Below are 12,210 nucleotides of genomic sequence, written 5' to 3'. Positions count from 1 at the left end.
AGGTCATTAGAAATTATTGACACCTGGATACAGTCAACCAACTCTTCTTGAAATTTCAAGAATAACTAGAGCAGGGGGCAGCTGGGTATCTCAATGGATTGAGAGCCAGGCCTAGAGACAGGAGGTCTTAGGTTCAAATCTGGCCTCAGATACTTCCTAGCTGTGTGATCCTAGGCAAATCACTTGACCCCCACTGCCTAGCCTTTACCACTCTTCAGCCTTGGAACCAATATACAGTATTGATTCTAAGATGGAAGGTAAGGGTTTAAAAAAAAAAAAAGAATAACTAGAGCACATCAAAGCCCATAAGCTGAACCTGTGAATGCTGGGGAAGGAGTTAGCAGGTACCCCATGGATACCATGTCTCCCTCTTCAATCACCTCTACTCTCATACCCTCAATATAGAAACTAAGGTACTGTTGAGAACTGGACTAGTATAGATTTAAGCCTCACCTGGGAAGAATTGTGTATATCTTCTTCATCTCTTCTTTATGCCAGGACAGGTGGCTCATACCTTGGAGTGGGGAGCAGCCAGCAAGCAGTTCCTTCATTCTTTAGTGGTATGTGGCTCCAAGCATTCCTCTTCCCTTCTCCTATTTCCCCTGCTCTGCTTTCCAGTCCCCCTTCCCCCAAATTTGCTACTTCTCCATTCCTAGAAGCCCAACTTGCCATATCCCTTTCACAAATCAGGCAAGTAGGGATCAAATGGATTTGAGCTAATTGCATTGGAATGTGAGAAAAAGAGATGAAGAAGAGTCAGATTCTATCCCTTATCTCCTGGCTCCTGCCTGCTTCTCTCATTTTATTCTTCATTTCTATTTTTTTATGATTTCCTTTTTGTCTTTAAAAAATTGTTTTCAAGATAAGAAAAAGCTATCCAACATTGGGCATTTCATAAGAAGTACAAATTTCATTTTTAATGTATTAAAGACAAAGGGAGAAAGATATAGAAAATATGTCCCCCTTTCCCAGGTTCTCCCTCTCCCATGGCAGCAGTCAAAAGTGTCCCTCTGCACCTTTCCTGTCTCCCAGCCTTAGGGCCTGGTATTTGTGCTTGACTCTCTTATATTATTGCAAGCAGATCCTAGAAGTCTTTGTGTTTCTTTTTGATGCTTTGATCTTGTGTATTGCTTTCCATCCTGTGAAATGAAACTAATGAACTATTCAATAAGGATGCCCTGAAAATAATGCTTGCTGAGCTTTTTGCTCAACTCTCTGGCCTAGGCAGTAAAGTGGAGAACAAAAGCCAGAAATCTTACTCTTTTTTGCTCTTCTTTGGAATAATGAAATCACAAATCTCAATGATCTTGTCTATGTGGTGGGTGATGGTACATCTTTACATTTCACAGTGGAACTCCTAATACAAGTTGGTGATGATAAACAGATGAGCCAGAGTATTTCCAGAAATATCAAGGGTACAGCATAGAGGATGAATCTTCTGGGACAAGCAGTATTCCATCATGCATTTAACTCAACTCCAGTAAAGTGACTAAGAGGTCATAAACCTCTTCCCAGGATTTAAATTAATATTGAGGTTCACCAAATACTGACACCACTATTGTGTGAAAGGGAATTCTTTATTCTCTTTGTCTATTTTGAGTTAATCAATTAAGAAACCCCCTACTTAACACTTCGTTTGCCATCAAGTAAGAGAATTCACAAGTCACATACTTAGAGAGCTCCACCCTTTTAACTCAATCAGTCAGAAACCTGTGAATCTTTTGATAAGAGTTTATACCTTCAGGGGATGAGAGGTGAATCCTACAGACACTGCCACCCTGAACAGTGCTAGGCAATTTGGAAGCCGTGATTGGCCCCTGTGAAGAGAGGAAGGGACAGGAAGTGATGTGGAAAAGTATTATAAAAAGCCCTGAACTTCCTGTCCAGGGGTCTTCAATGGCTTGAATCATTGGCTGGTGACTTGCCTCTTGAAGGTGACTTTGGACTTGGACCTCAGCTTCGACTTGGGACCTTAGCTCTTGGACTGCTTCTTAGAGAACTGCTCCTCGATCTTGTCCTTTGGACTTTGTCTTGGGTGAATGAGTAGCTGGCCTTCCCTTCCAGGCTTCTGGAGAGATTAGTTCCAGAGAGGCCTCCTTCTCTTGGAGGAGGCTGTGTTGGTGGAACCTTTGTATAAGACATCACTGGGTCCTCTGGCCAAGGGTTAATGAGCCCTGTTGAGACTGAGCCAGACATTGGAGCAGCATTTAATGTGATAGGCTAGACATTTTCTCTACCCTCTTCTTATATTTCTTTACTTTCACTCTTTCCACCTCTGTAAATAAAAGCTCCCAAAAGTCACTGCACTTGATAATATTTTTTAATAACCACAATATTAATTTAGAATTCTCATATTTTAGCCAAACCCCCAAATTTTAATTCCTTACATTCCCTGGCTCACCCACCAAGAACTATTCCCTCTTCCTCAAAGGAACATTAAGGGGAAAATACAAACTCTTTGCCCCCTTAGAGACCTTTTTAGAGGGGCCGCTTCTTTCCATGGGGAGTGGGAAAGAACTCTGTCACCTCCATCCCAGGACTCAGAATTACCACCATGACAGATGGAGGATCCTCCTGCTTCCAAGTAAAATATATAATATAGTTTTATGACACTTTCCTCTCCCATACTACTTGAACCAAGGAACTTCTTACCTCTTGGTCCTTCTGTTCCCAGGATGCCATCAACCCCATTCTGCTGGGATGAGCTGCCTCCCAATTTACTACCTGGCCCTAAAAATCAAGCCCTTTAGGGCACCTGTGATTAGTAAAGGATCAGCAGGCTGAATGTGCCAGCTACTGTCTGCTCTCATGATCTCCCTTAGACCCTTTCTTCCTCTGCCTTTCCTTTCTACTGTGCCCTCTGGAAATACCCACTTCTCCAATTCATCTTTATTCTGGTTTTCTTCTCACAGCCCTTCTAAAGAGACTACAAACTCTGTGAGACTGGCTTTTCTCTGACATACGGACAGAAAGAATTGACATATTTCTGATACATTTCATACCCCACTACCACTGTTAGAATCTACCACCATCACTCAGCAACCACATCTCTCTTAACATTTATTATACCCTGCAGCTTGGATTGCCTCATTTATTTCCCACCTCCCCAGTAAATTCAGTTACCTGAGTTAGTCTTCTTTATTCCAGTTCACTTGAAGACCTTGGCCCTCTAACTAAAAAGTTCCTTAGCCTTCCAAATATCATGCCCTCTGTTTCCATCCTGCTCCTTCAGGGTGCAGGACCAGTTATACCTTTGACAGTCCCCACCTTCAGTTGAATTTGCCAGCAATGCTGGAAATCCTTATACTTTTTCTGGAATATTTTGCTGTTCAGACTTACAGATGCAGTCAAGATTCAACAATCTTGAAGCAGCAAAATTTAGGGTCAAAAACTAGATTTGGAATCTGAAGACCTGAATTTGAATCCCAGCTTTCTCTCTTCTTACCTGTATGATCTTGTGCAAATTATTTACTTCCTTGAGTCCAGTTTTCTTGCCTATAAAGTGAAGTGGTATGTTTTGATGTTCTCTAAGGTCTCATCCTAAGTTGATGATCCTGTGCACTGAAAGCACTAAAGTTTTTCCATTGTCATTTATCCTTTTTTTTTTTAATGTTTAATGATATTTCTAAGCATCTTAGCTCCAAAGACTTCCCCATAAATCTACCTAGGATAGATGTTGTAATAAACTTCAGTGACTACAGAATAGTGGGCAAAGGAATTTAAAATCAGAACCAGATTGCCAGGCAAAGGATCGGAAGTAAACAAGCTCATAACACAAATCTGAAATATGAAATAAAATTGAGTGTGGCTGATGCATTCCATAGCTTTGAGCAACTAATCTTGTTAGGGTGTAGCTTTCTTGATCCTACCTGCTGAATCCTCTAGGCCCTAGGAACCTATGCACCTTTTACTCAGTATTTGGAAAGAAGACCCAGTTCAACTCTTGGCATTCTTACTCAAGTCCTATTTCTAATTCTAGCTCCCAAGTTTGTGCTTCTGAAGGTTGTTCTATTTGGTGAGATCAAGTATATCTTCATTCCTCTCATTTTGCTAAAAATCTTGTTTCCTGGGAGATTATCCAAAGCCAAGGGCTTGTGTTTGAAGTTCCTTGACTCGTGATGTGTCTTTTGGCTTCTAACTCCCATATTTGGAGTCAAAGTGGTGTTTCCTACCAGAAATGCCACAGACTTCCCCTTCTTGTAGGATATGATTAGACCCATCCGTGGCCAGAGTGTCTATCCAGCTCTGTGACTAGTAGGTGATCTGGCTTTTTTGGCAGCCTTTGTGAGGTTACTCATTTAGCCTTATCCCTCTTATTTTTGTTGTGCTACTGAGCCATCTCTGGACTTCACCCATATTTGTAGGAGTCCTCTCCGAACTAAGGCCCGGTTTGCTTTGCAGGAATCATCTGGGATCTGAAAATAATCAATTGGCAGATAGAGCTATATAAAATATATCTTCCACTTGCAAAGGGGAAAAGTTACACATTATCTGACTGATTTACTTCAACTCATTAAGCATACATACTACATGACATCTTTTGTCATACTCTTGACTCTTGATTCAGGTAGCCCCTGTATTTGCCATATTGGACTTGATTTCAAGCTCACATCAAGTTCCTGGGGAACTTTGTCAGTCACTCCTTTTAAAGCAGGGGTTCTTAATCTTTTTTTGTGCCATGGACCTCCTTGACAGATCTAGTGAAACCTCTGGACCTCTGATCAGAATACTATTTTTAAATACATAAAATAAGGAAAACCATTTATATTGTCAAGTGGCCAATAAACATATTAAGCACCTTCCTTGTGAAGTTACTGTGCTAAGCACTTAAAATACAGTTATAAAAATATTTTTAAAATAAATTCACAGACCTTTTATTAAGAACCCTTGTTTTAAAAGGAAAAAAGATTCATCTGTAATTTTTTTTAAATAGATTTAAAATCACATTTAAAAAGAACAATACTGGGGCAGCTGGGTTGCTCAGTGGATTGAGAGCCAGGCCTAGAGATGGGAGGTCCTAGGTTCAAATTTGGCCTTAGACACTTCTCAGCTGTGTGACCCTGGGCAAGTCACTTGACCCCCATTGCCTAGCCCTTACCACTCTTCTGCCTTGGAGCAAGTAAATTCTCTTTTCTGTCTCAATTCTACCACTTGCCCCAGAAAGGGCAATGCATGACACCATTAATCATTGTTGTGTAAATTTACATGAAATTGAACTACATTATACTCATAATTGAAAGATAATTACACTGTTAACCATGAAATATAAAGACTTAGAGGAAGGAAGGCATGTTAGGTCACTCCCTAATGGAAGCTTTATAGGAGAATATGGACAAGATCACATGGGATAAGAAGGCATTATTCATGTGTCTAAAAGATCACAAATTTGTAGAAGTTTTAAGGCATACCACCAACTGGTTGATGAGTTTAATCAGATGAATATAATTGATTATTTGGACATTTATTTTACATACCTTTACAAAAAAGAATTTATCTTTCTCTCTACTCATAGCCACTAAACTAGTACAAACTACTAGATTTATATGTAAAAGTTTCCTGATTTATCTCCCTACCTCAGTCTCTTCCCCACTCTAACCCATACTCCACACAATTGCTAAAATGATTTTCCTAAAACATAGGTCTGATGTCATTCCTTTAACTCAAACAAACAAACAACACAACTCTGTAGAAGTTCCCTATTACCTCTGGGCCCCATTCTACCTTTCAAGCCTTATTCCATGATACTCCCCTCTATTCATTTATAGTTCATCCATGCTAATCTTCTTGGTATTCCTCACATAGAATAGTACTACATCAACCTTGACTGTCTGATATGCCTAGAAAGCTGTCCTTCCTCAACTCTACTTCTTGGAATCCCTGGTTTCCTTTAAGACTCAGCTCGGGGGCAGCTAGGTGGCTCAATGGACAGAGCTAGGCTTGGAGATGGGAGGTCCTAGGTTCATTTTTTACCTCAGACACTTCCTAGCTGTGTGACCCTGGGCAAGTCACTTAACCTGCATTGGGACCCTTACCACTCTTCTGCCTTAGTATTGGTTCTAAGACATAAGGTAAGTATTTAAAAAAAAAAAAGCCGGCTCAGTTGACACCTTCTGCATGAAGACTCAAGTTGCTACTGGCAAACTTCTTCTCTGTGTTCAAAGGATTATATTAGCATAGTTGTAAAGCCAGAAGGCATGTCATCTAGTCCAGCCCTCTCATTTTACAAATGAAGAAACTGAGATTCAAAGAAAATAAGTGACTTGCCTAAAATCAAATAGCCAGCAAATGAAATAGGTAGAATTTGAACCATCTAGGTCTTGCTTCCTGGTATCTCCACTATACCCCAAGGTTACTTTCTTGTTTCTGCTGGAAAAGTCAGGCATGTTCACTCTAGTTGCCTCAGCAGGTCTGAGCCCTTTGGCAGTTAAAGTTAAAGTATATACTGGGTTTGTACCCCAATGAGATAATAGGGGAAAATGCATATTAAAAAATATTCATAGCCACATTCTTTGTGGTGGCAAAAAAAAAACTGGAAAATGAGGGGGTGTTCATTGATTGGGGAATGGCTGAACAAATTGTGGTATCTGATGGTGATGAGATACTATTGTGCTAAAAGGAATGATGAACTGGAGGAATTTCATGTGAACTGGAACAACCTCCAGAGTGAAAAGAGCAGAACCAGGAGAATGTTGTACAGAGAGACTAATATACTGTGGCACAATCGAACGGAATGGACTTCTATACTAGCAGCAATGCAATGATCCAGGACAATTCTGAGGGACCTATGAGAAAGAACGCTATCCACATCCAGAGAAAGAACTGTGGGAGTAGAAATGCAGAAGAAAAGCATATGATTGATCACATGGTTTGATGGGGATATGATTGGGGATATTGACTTTAAATAATCACTCTATAGCAAATTGTAATAATATGGAAATAGGTTTTAAACAATGATACATGTAAAACCCAGTGGAATTGCTCATTGGCTCCAGGAGGAGAGGGAAATCATGTAACCATGGAAAAAATATTCTAAATTAATTAATTAAATGAAAAATAAAATAAAAATAAAGTGAGAATGCATAACTTATAGGGTGCTTAGGGAAAAAGAGAAAGGCTGAGTGCCTTCATTTACATTTCAAATTTAAACTCTGTTGCCTTCTTTCCTACCCTTTTTTGTCCTATGGTTTAGTTCCAAATGTTAAATAAAGCCTTGTTTTTTCTGCTGAGGTGTCCCCAGTGATAGAATTATCATTCAGTTGCTTGTGTATTTTGTTTTTTATCTGACTTGTGATGTCATCAGTTAAGGGAGCTCCCAGTGAGGAACTTCCTTTACCATTATTGAATAGCACCTACTCTTTGACTCTGAAAGGACCCTATGGGTGGATTGCCCAGAATTCCCAGAAAGCATATGGCAGAAATGAACCCATCTCTTCCAAATTGCAAGACAATCTCTATCCATTATACTATCCTTTAACTTGGATATATGGCTTAAACTAGAGATGTTTAAAAGTTCATATGATAATGTCTTCCCTTTAAATCCTCAAGGCTGTTAGAGGTCATCAGTCAGGCCTTTTGATTTCCTATGGGGAAAGGACCTGAAAAGAGTTCAAAATTCCAACCTGCCACGTACCAGTTTGGCCCTTGCTGTTCCTTAACTGGGCCCAGCCTCTCAGACCTTTTCCACATGGGCCGTCTCTGTGGGTAGAGAGGCAGGCCTCAGGCCTAGGGAGCAATGTCTCTCTTCTCCTATCCTCTCCTAAGAACAGAAGCTGACTCTGGCCTTTTAGGAATGTGGGCTCTGTGGCCATGGGGGGCAGCCTGGCGCCTAGCATTCTGTTATGAAAAACTCTAACACTGGTTGCCCACAATGGCTGGGAAGTCAGCTGTGGCTTTGGAAAGGTTAGTTTTAGAGACCCCAGGGGCCTTGGTTAGCAACCTAAGAATCATCTTTATCTGGGCTTTTGTCAGCTCTTGTTAGCCAGATCTGCTAAGGTGACAGGGGCCGGAGCAACTCTGAAAAAAAGAAATGGTTTCTTGGGCTATAATTGATCATGTGTCACATATTGCTGGGTACATAGTAGGTACTTCAAAAATTCTTGTTGTGGGGCAGGTAGATGGCTTTATGACTAGAGAGCCAAGCCTGGAGATTAGAGATCCTGGGTTCAAATTTAGCCTGACACTTCCTAGCTGTGTGACTCTGGACGAGTCACTTAACCCTAATTGTCTTGCCCTTACCACTCTTCTGCCTTGGAACTGATACTTTGTATTGAGTCAAAGATAGAAGGTACGGGTTTTAAAAAAGAAAAAATTCTTATTGGTTGGCTATTTGCAGATCTGGCCAGGTGAGAAGTACTTAGAGAAGGTATCCAGAGTCTGGAGAGAATGTATGTTGGGGGTTAGGAGCACATGTACACATAGCCAGATAGTCACAAAAATTATGTCAGACAGAGGCCCTAAGTTGAGCAATGGAGGCTGTGGGCTTTGTTTTTTACCAACTCTCTTTTTTGGATTGTTGACTTTGTGAGAGAAGTGTAGATGGTCTGGAAATGAACTAGAACAGTTGGATGACAAGGAGCTGCCCCTTCTTCAAAACCTTAGGAAGTGGGAGGTGTCCATTTATTTCCTCTTACGCAAGCCTGGAAATCCATTGCTAACAGTGAGGGACTGGGAAAAACAGTCCAATGAGGACTTGAGGCTGGGGAGAGCATCAACTCTAAAAGAGAAGGGCTAGAAGACATTCCAATGTGTGAGTTTATATATGAAGGTGCTATTATAAGAAAATATGGTTCTCCAAATCACCTTTTTCCTCCCAAGTTGTCAGGAAAGCAAGCTAGGCATGTGTGAGTCTCATTCCAGAGCAGTTGAAAACAAACAGCACAGGCCTTGTTGGAGGCAAGAAAGAGGTTCTGGGAACTAAAAAGTACATAGCAAGGACAAGTTTCATTTTCTCTGTCCTTGCAGAGTTTTGGGTACTAAAGGCCTACTATGGGCTAGCACTAAAACCCCTCTTTGAAGCAAACCTCTCCTGAGAAAAATGGGTCTCTTCCCTTTATCCTTCTTTGTTCTTCTCACTACTCTCCATTTTGGGTCACCTGTCTCTCCTCTGGCAGCCAAAGCAGGCAAATAGAAAGGAGTCTGGCTGTTTTGTTAGCGGAAAGATTGGCAGATGGTACGCCTCCTCTGGGTCTGAGGAAAGCTACAATCAGCTCCTTCACCCTTTAGTTAGGCCCGGCTCCACTGGGCTCTCTCAAAGCCACCGAGGTGTCCCACCCACACGACCTCACTGGTTTAACTTTCTGAAATTACTCAGTTGGACCACAAATGGAGCTGGCTGTGCCTTGTAATTTGTGTTGTCTTTGCTGACAGTCAGGAGTGACTCTCTCTCCCTTCCTGTGTCCCCAGGGTGGGCAAAGGGAAGGGGCCTCATGAAGGGGAGGGCAGGGTGGGCCAGGCTGGTGGATGTCTGAGGGAGCAGTCAGTTCACCAGTGCCCTGGTTTTTGCCAAAGCTCTAATTTGGCTTCTGCTCCTCCCAGCCCTCATTGGAGACCCTGATATGGATGGGTCTGGGGCATCCTATTTCCTGGGATTGTTCAACCTGATACCTCTTTGTGAGGGGCATGACTCTGGAAGTTGGTGACAAGTAGTCTTTTGAACTCTGTAGACCCCTGCCAAAGTAGACAGTGGTTGAGTATTTGTGCACAGAGTGAGTTAGGTACAACTTCTCCCACCCCCTCATAGCACTTTACTATGAAGTGAAGACAGATCATCCCAGCCACAAGTACCAAGAGCCAGGCATAAACTAGAGTAAAGATTTAAAGGGCCATCTGACCTACATAAACAGAAATTTTGCTAATTCTTTCTTGCTCTAGCTATTGAGAGATCAAGACCTCCAAGAGATATGACAAGAATGACATATTGGTCTGCTTCCCAGGAGACTGTTTGCCTCTTCCTGAATGCTCAACACAGCTTTGGTGTGCCTATTAAATCAGAAGTGGGGTACTGAAAAAAAAAAAAGAGATTGGGATTTCATGTGCCTCAGGAGAGGCCAATCAGCATCTTCTCTCTTGACCTGGTTGAAGTGAGCAGCTCCTGTTCAGCACATAGGGGTGTAAGCCACATAGTGATTCAGTGCCAGCAACAGCTCTAGCCTGAGAAGTCTCCTAATTTCATCTATATATCACTACGGAGATGGTCAGCAAAAGGATAGATTATAGTAGTCCCCTATACTATTTTTCCTCCCTTCTAGCTTACATGGATGCAGCTTTTTTTTTTTTTGCAACATTGCCTTCTCCTAAGCTGAGATGAACAATTGAAGATTCTTAGATTTAGGTTCTCCAAAACTGTGCTTGAGCTATATACTTCTCTTCTTAATCTATAGCCTGTGGAGCGAGAAACAGTTGTATGCCACCCAGATCTGGAGGATCTGTTCCAGGCCTGGCCAGCAGAGATTCCTGATGAATTCTTTGAGATCACTGTGGATGATGTGAGGAGACGCTTGGCTCAATTGAAAAGTGAACGGTGAGTCTTTGGTTTTCCATTTTCCATCTGCCTTCTTTTCCCTTATCCTTCAGTTTTATATCCTGCTACATCTATTCTGTTTTTCCAGAAGGGTCTCGGCTCCTACTTCCCAAGGCTATAAGGAGATGGGGAAGAGGCATATGTACAAGAATATTTTTCCAGGTGAAGCCCCTCTCTCTGCCAGAAAGGGCCTCCTTTCTTCTAACTGTACTAAAAAAGGACATTGAGCTACATTGATATAAAAACCTGATGTCTGCTGTTAGTGAAACCTATTAGTATGTCCAGGGTCTGGCTGGGGATAAGGACATGACACACAGAATCTAGGGAAAATCCAGACCTTAAGGTGAATATGCTTCACAGAGCATTCTGGCTTTTTCCACAGATAACTAGAACTTCTTAATGAATAGGAGTAAGATTTATCAGGTCAGGGAAAATGATGAACCCCAGCTCTAACTTGAGAGCTCTTTATGGGAAGATTGAAACCTAAATCCTTTTTTCCTGCTTTCTACCTCCTGTATACTCTCTGTTTTACCCCTATCACAGGAAACGCCTAGAAGAAGCACCACTGGTGACCAAATCTTTTCGAGAAGCTCAGATGAAAGAAAAATTAGAGCGCTATCCAAAGGTATATGAGGTTGGGCCTTTGGGGAATTCAGCCAACCCTCCCCAGGACTAATGGGATGGGGACCCTGCAAGGATCTAGTTGGGTGAATCTATGATACAGTGTGCAAAAAGACCATGGAGGGATGAGGCTACTGCTAGTAGGAAATGGTGGCTTCTGCTGTCTTTGTTGCCTTGTTCTCTGCCTCCTCAGGAACAGAGTTTAGGAGTATTAGGAGACTGAGCTGAGGGATTATTCTTCTAGGGGACTGGGTTTTAGAGTTTCCACTGTTAACTGGTTACTTTTGTTCATGATAACCTGAGCTTGCTGTTTTGGGGGGTGGGCTATCTCTTTTGACCTAGATTGCACTGAGAATAATGTTCCCTGACCGATACATCCTACAAGGCTTCTTTCGCCCAAATGAAACAGGTAGGACTATGCCTTAAGCTACTGAACCCCTTAGTATTACTATTAGGGTTTGTGGGATCTCTCCCTTCAATCCCTTAATTTCCTCAAACTATAGTAATCTCTCAAGTGTGCCCTGATAAAAAAAGGACTACTTGAACAGTAGAGCTAATGGAATAGGTACTCAAGGGTCCAGCCTCAATGAGAAGAATAAGAGTGAAGGCCATGGATGGTCCAGATGCCTTGTTTTTTTGAGGAAAGATGGATTGACTCAACCCATAGCTTCTTTTACAGCCAATAGTAAAGCCTGAACTATCTCAAGTAGATTTTTTCTTCCAGTCACTTCTCTGTATCCTAAATATCTTCTACATTGCCCAGGTGTTTGGACACAGGCAAGAAGTTGGGGTAGGAGTGGGCTATTTGAAAGGTGGATTGAAACCCAAGGCTACCTACCCCCTTGTCCCAACCCCTGTGTCTCAGATTGTGGCTGCAACTACAGTTCTATCAGTGGCAGCTAAAGCCTGTAAATACCCCAAACAGAAGATAACAGACATGCGCAAAATTCAAAGAATAATGGCAACAAAATGGATCAGATTAGCTCTCTGGAAGATAAGGAAAAGAAACATAAGGTGATATAGGAGGAAGGGCATTAGAAAGAATCAAGCAGGTCTGATGTCATATAAAA

At 41.7% G+C, this 12,210-nt stretch overlaps 1 protein-coding gene across 5 annotated transcripts in view; it reads left to right on the top strand.

The window, feature by feature from the left end:
- The window catches only part of ASPSCR1 (ASPSCR1 tether for SLC2A4, UBX domain containing), a 157,618-nt gene that overhangs the window by 125,691 nt on the left and 19,717 nt on the right, over positions 1-12,210 (top strand). For all 5 annotated transcript variants that reach the window (XR_008916438.1, XR_008916439.1, XM_056817320.1 and 2 more), the window contains exons 8-10: positions 10,380-10,519; positions 11,063-11,144; positions 11,483-11,549. Coding sequence is in view for 3 of the 5 variants with exons in the window: in XM_056817320.1 (XP_056673298.1) it covers positions 10,380-10,519; positions 11,063-11,144; positions 11,483-11,549 (289 nt within the window). In the remaining 2 variants the exon portion in view is untranslated. The remainder of the gene's footprint in view (positions 1-10,379; positions 10,520-11,062; positions 11,145-11,482; positions 11,550-12,210) is intronic.

This window comes from Monodelphis domestica, chromosome 2, assembly GCF_027887165.1.
Source record: "Monodelphis domestica isolate mMonDom1 chromosome 2, mMonDom1.pri, whole genome shotgun sequence".
NCBI classification, from domain to species: domain Eukaryota; kingdom Metazoa; phylum Chordata; class Mammalia; order Didelphimorphia; family Didelphidae; genus Monodelphis; species Monodelphis domestica.
Note: the sequence above shows the minus strand (reverse complement) of the source record. Positions and strands in the feature narration are given on the sequence as shown.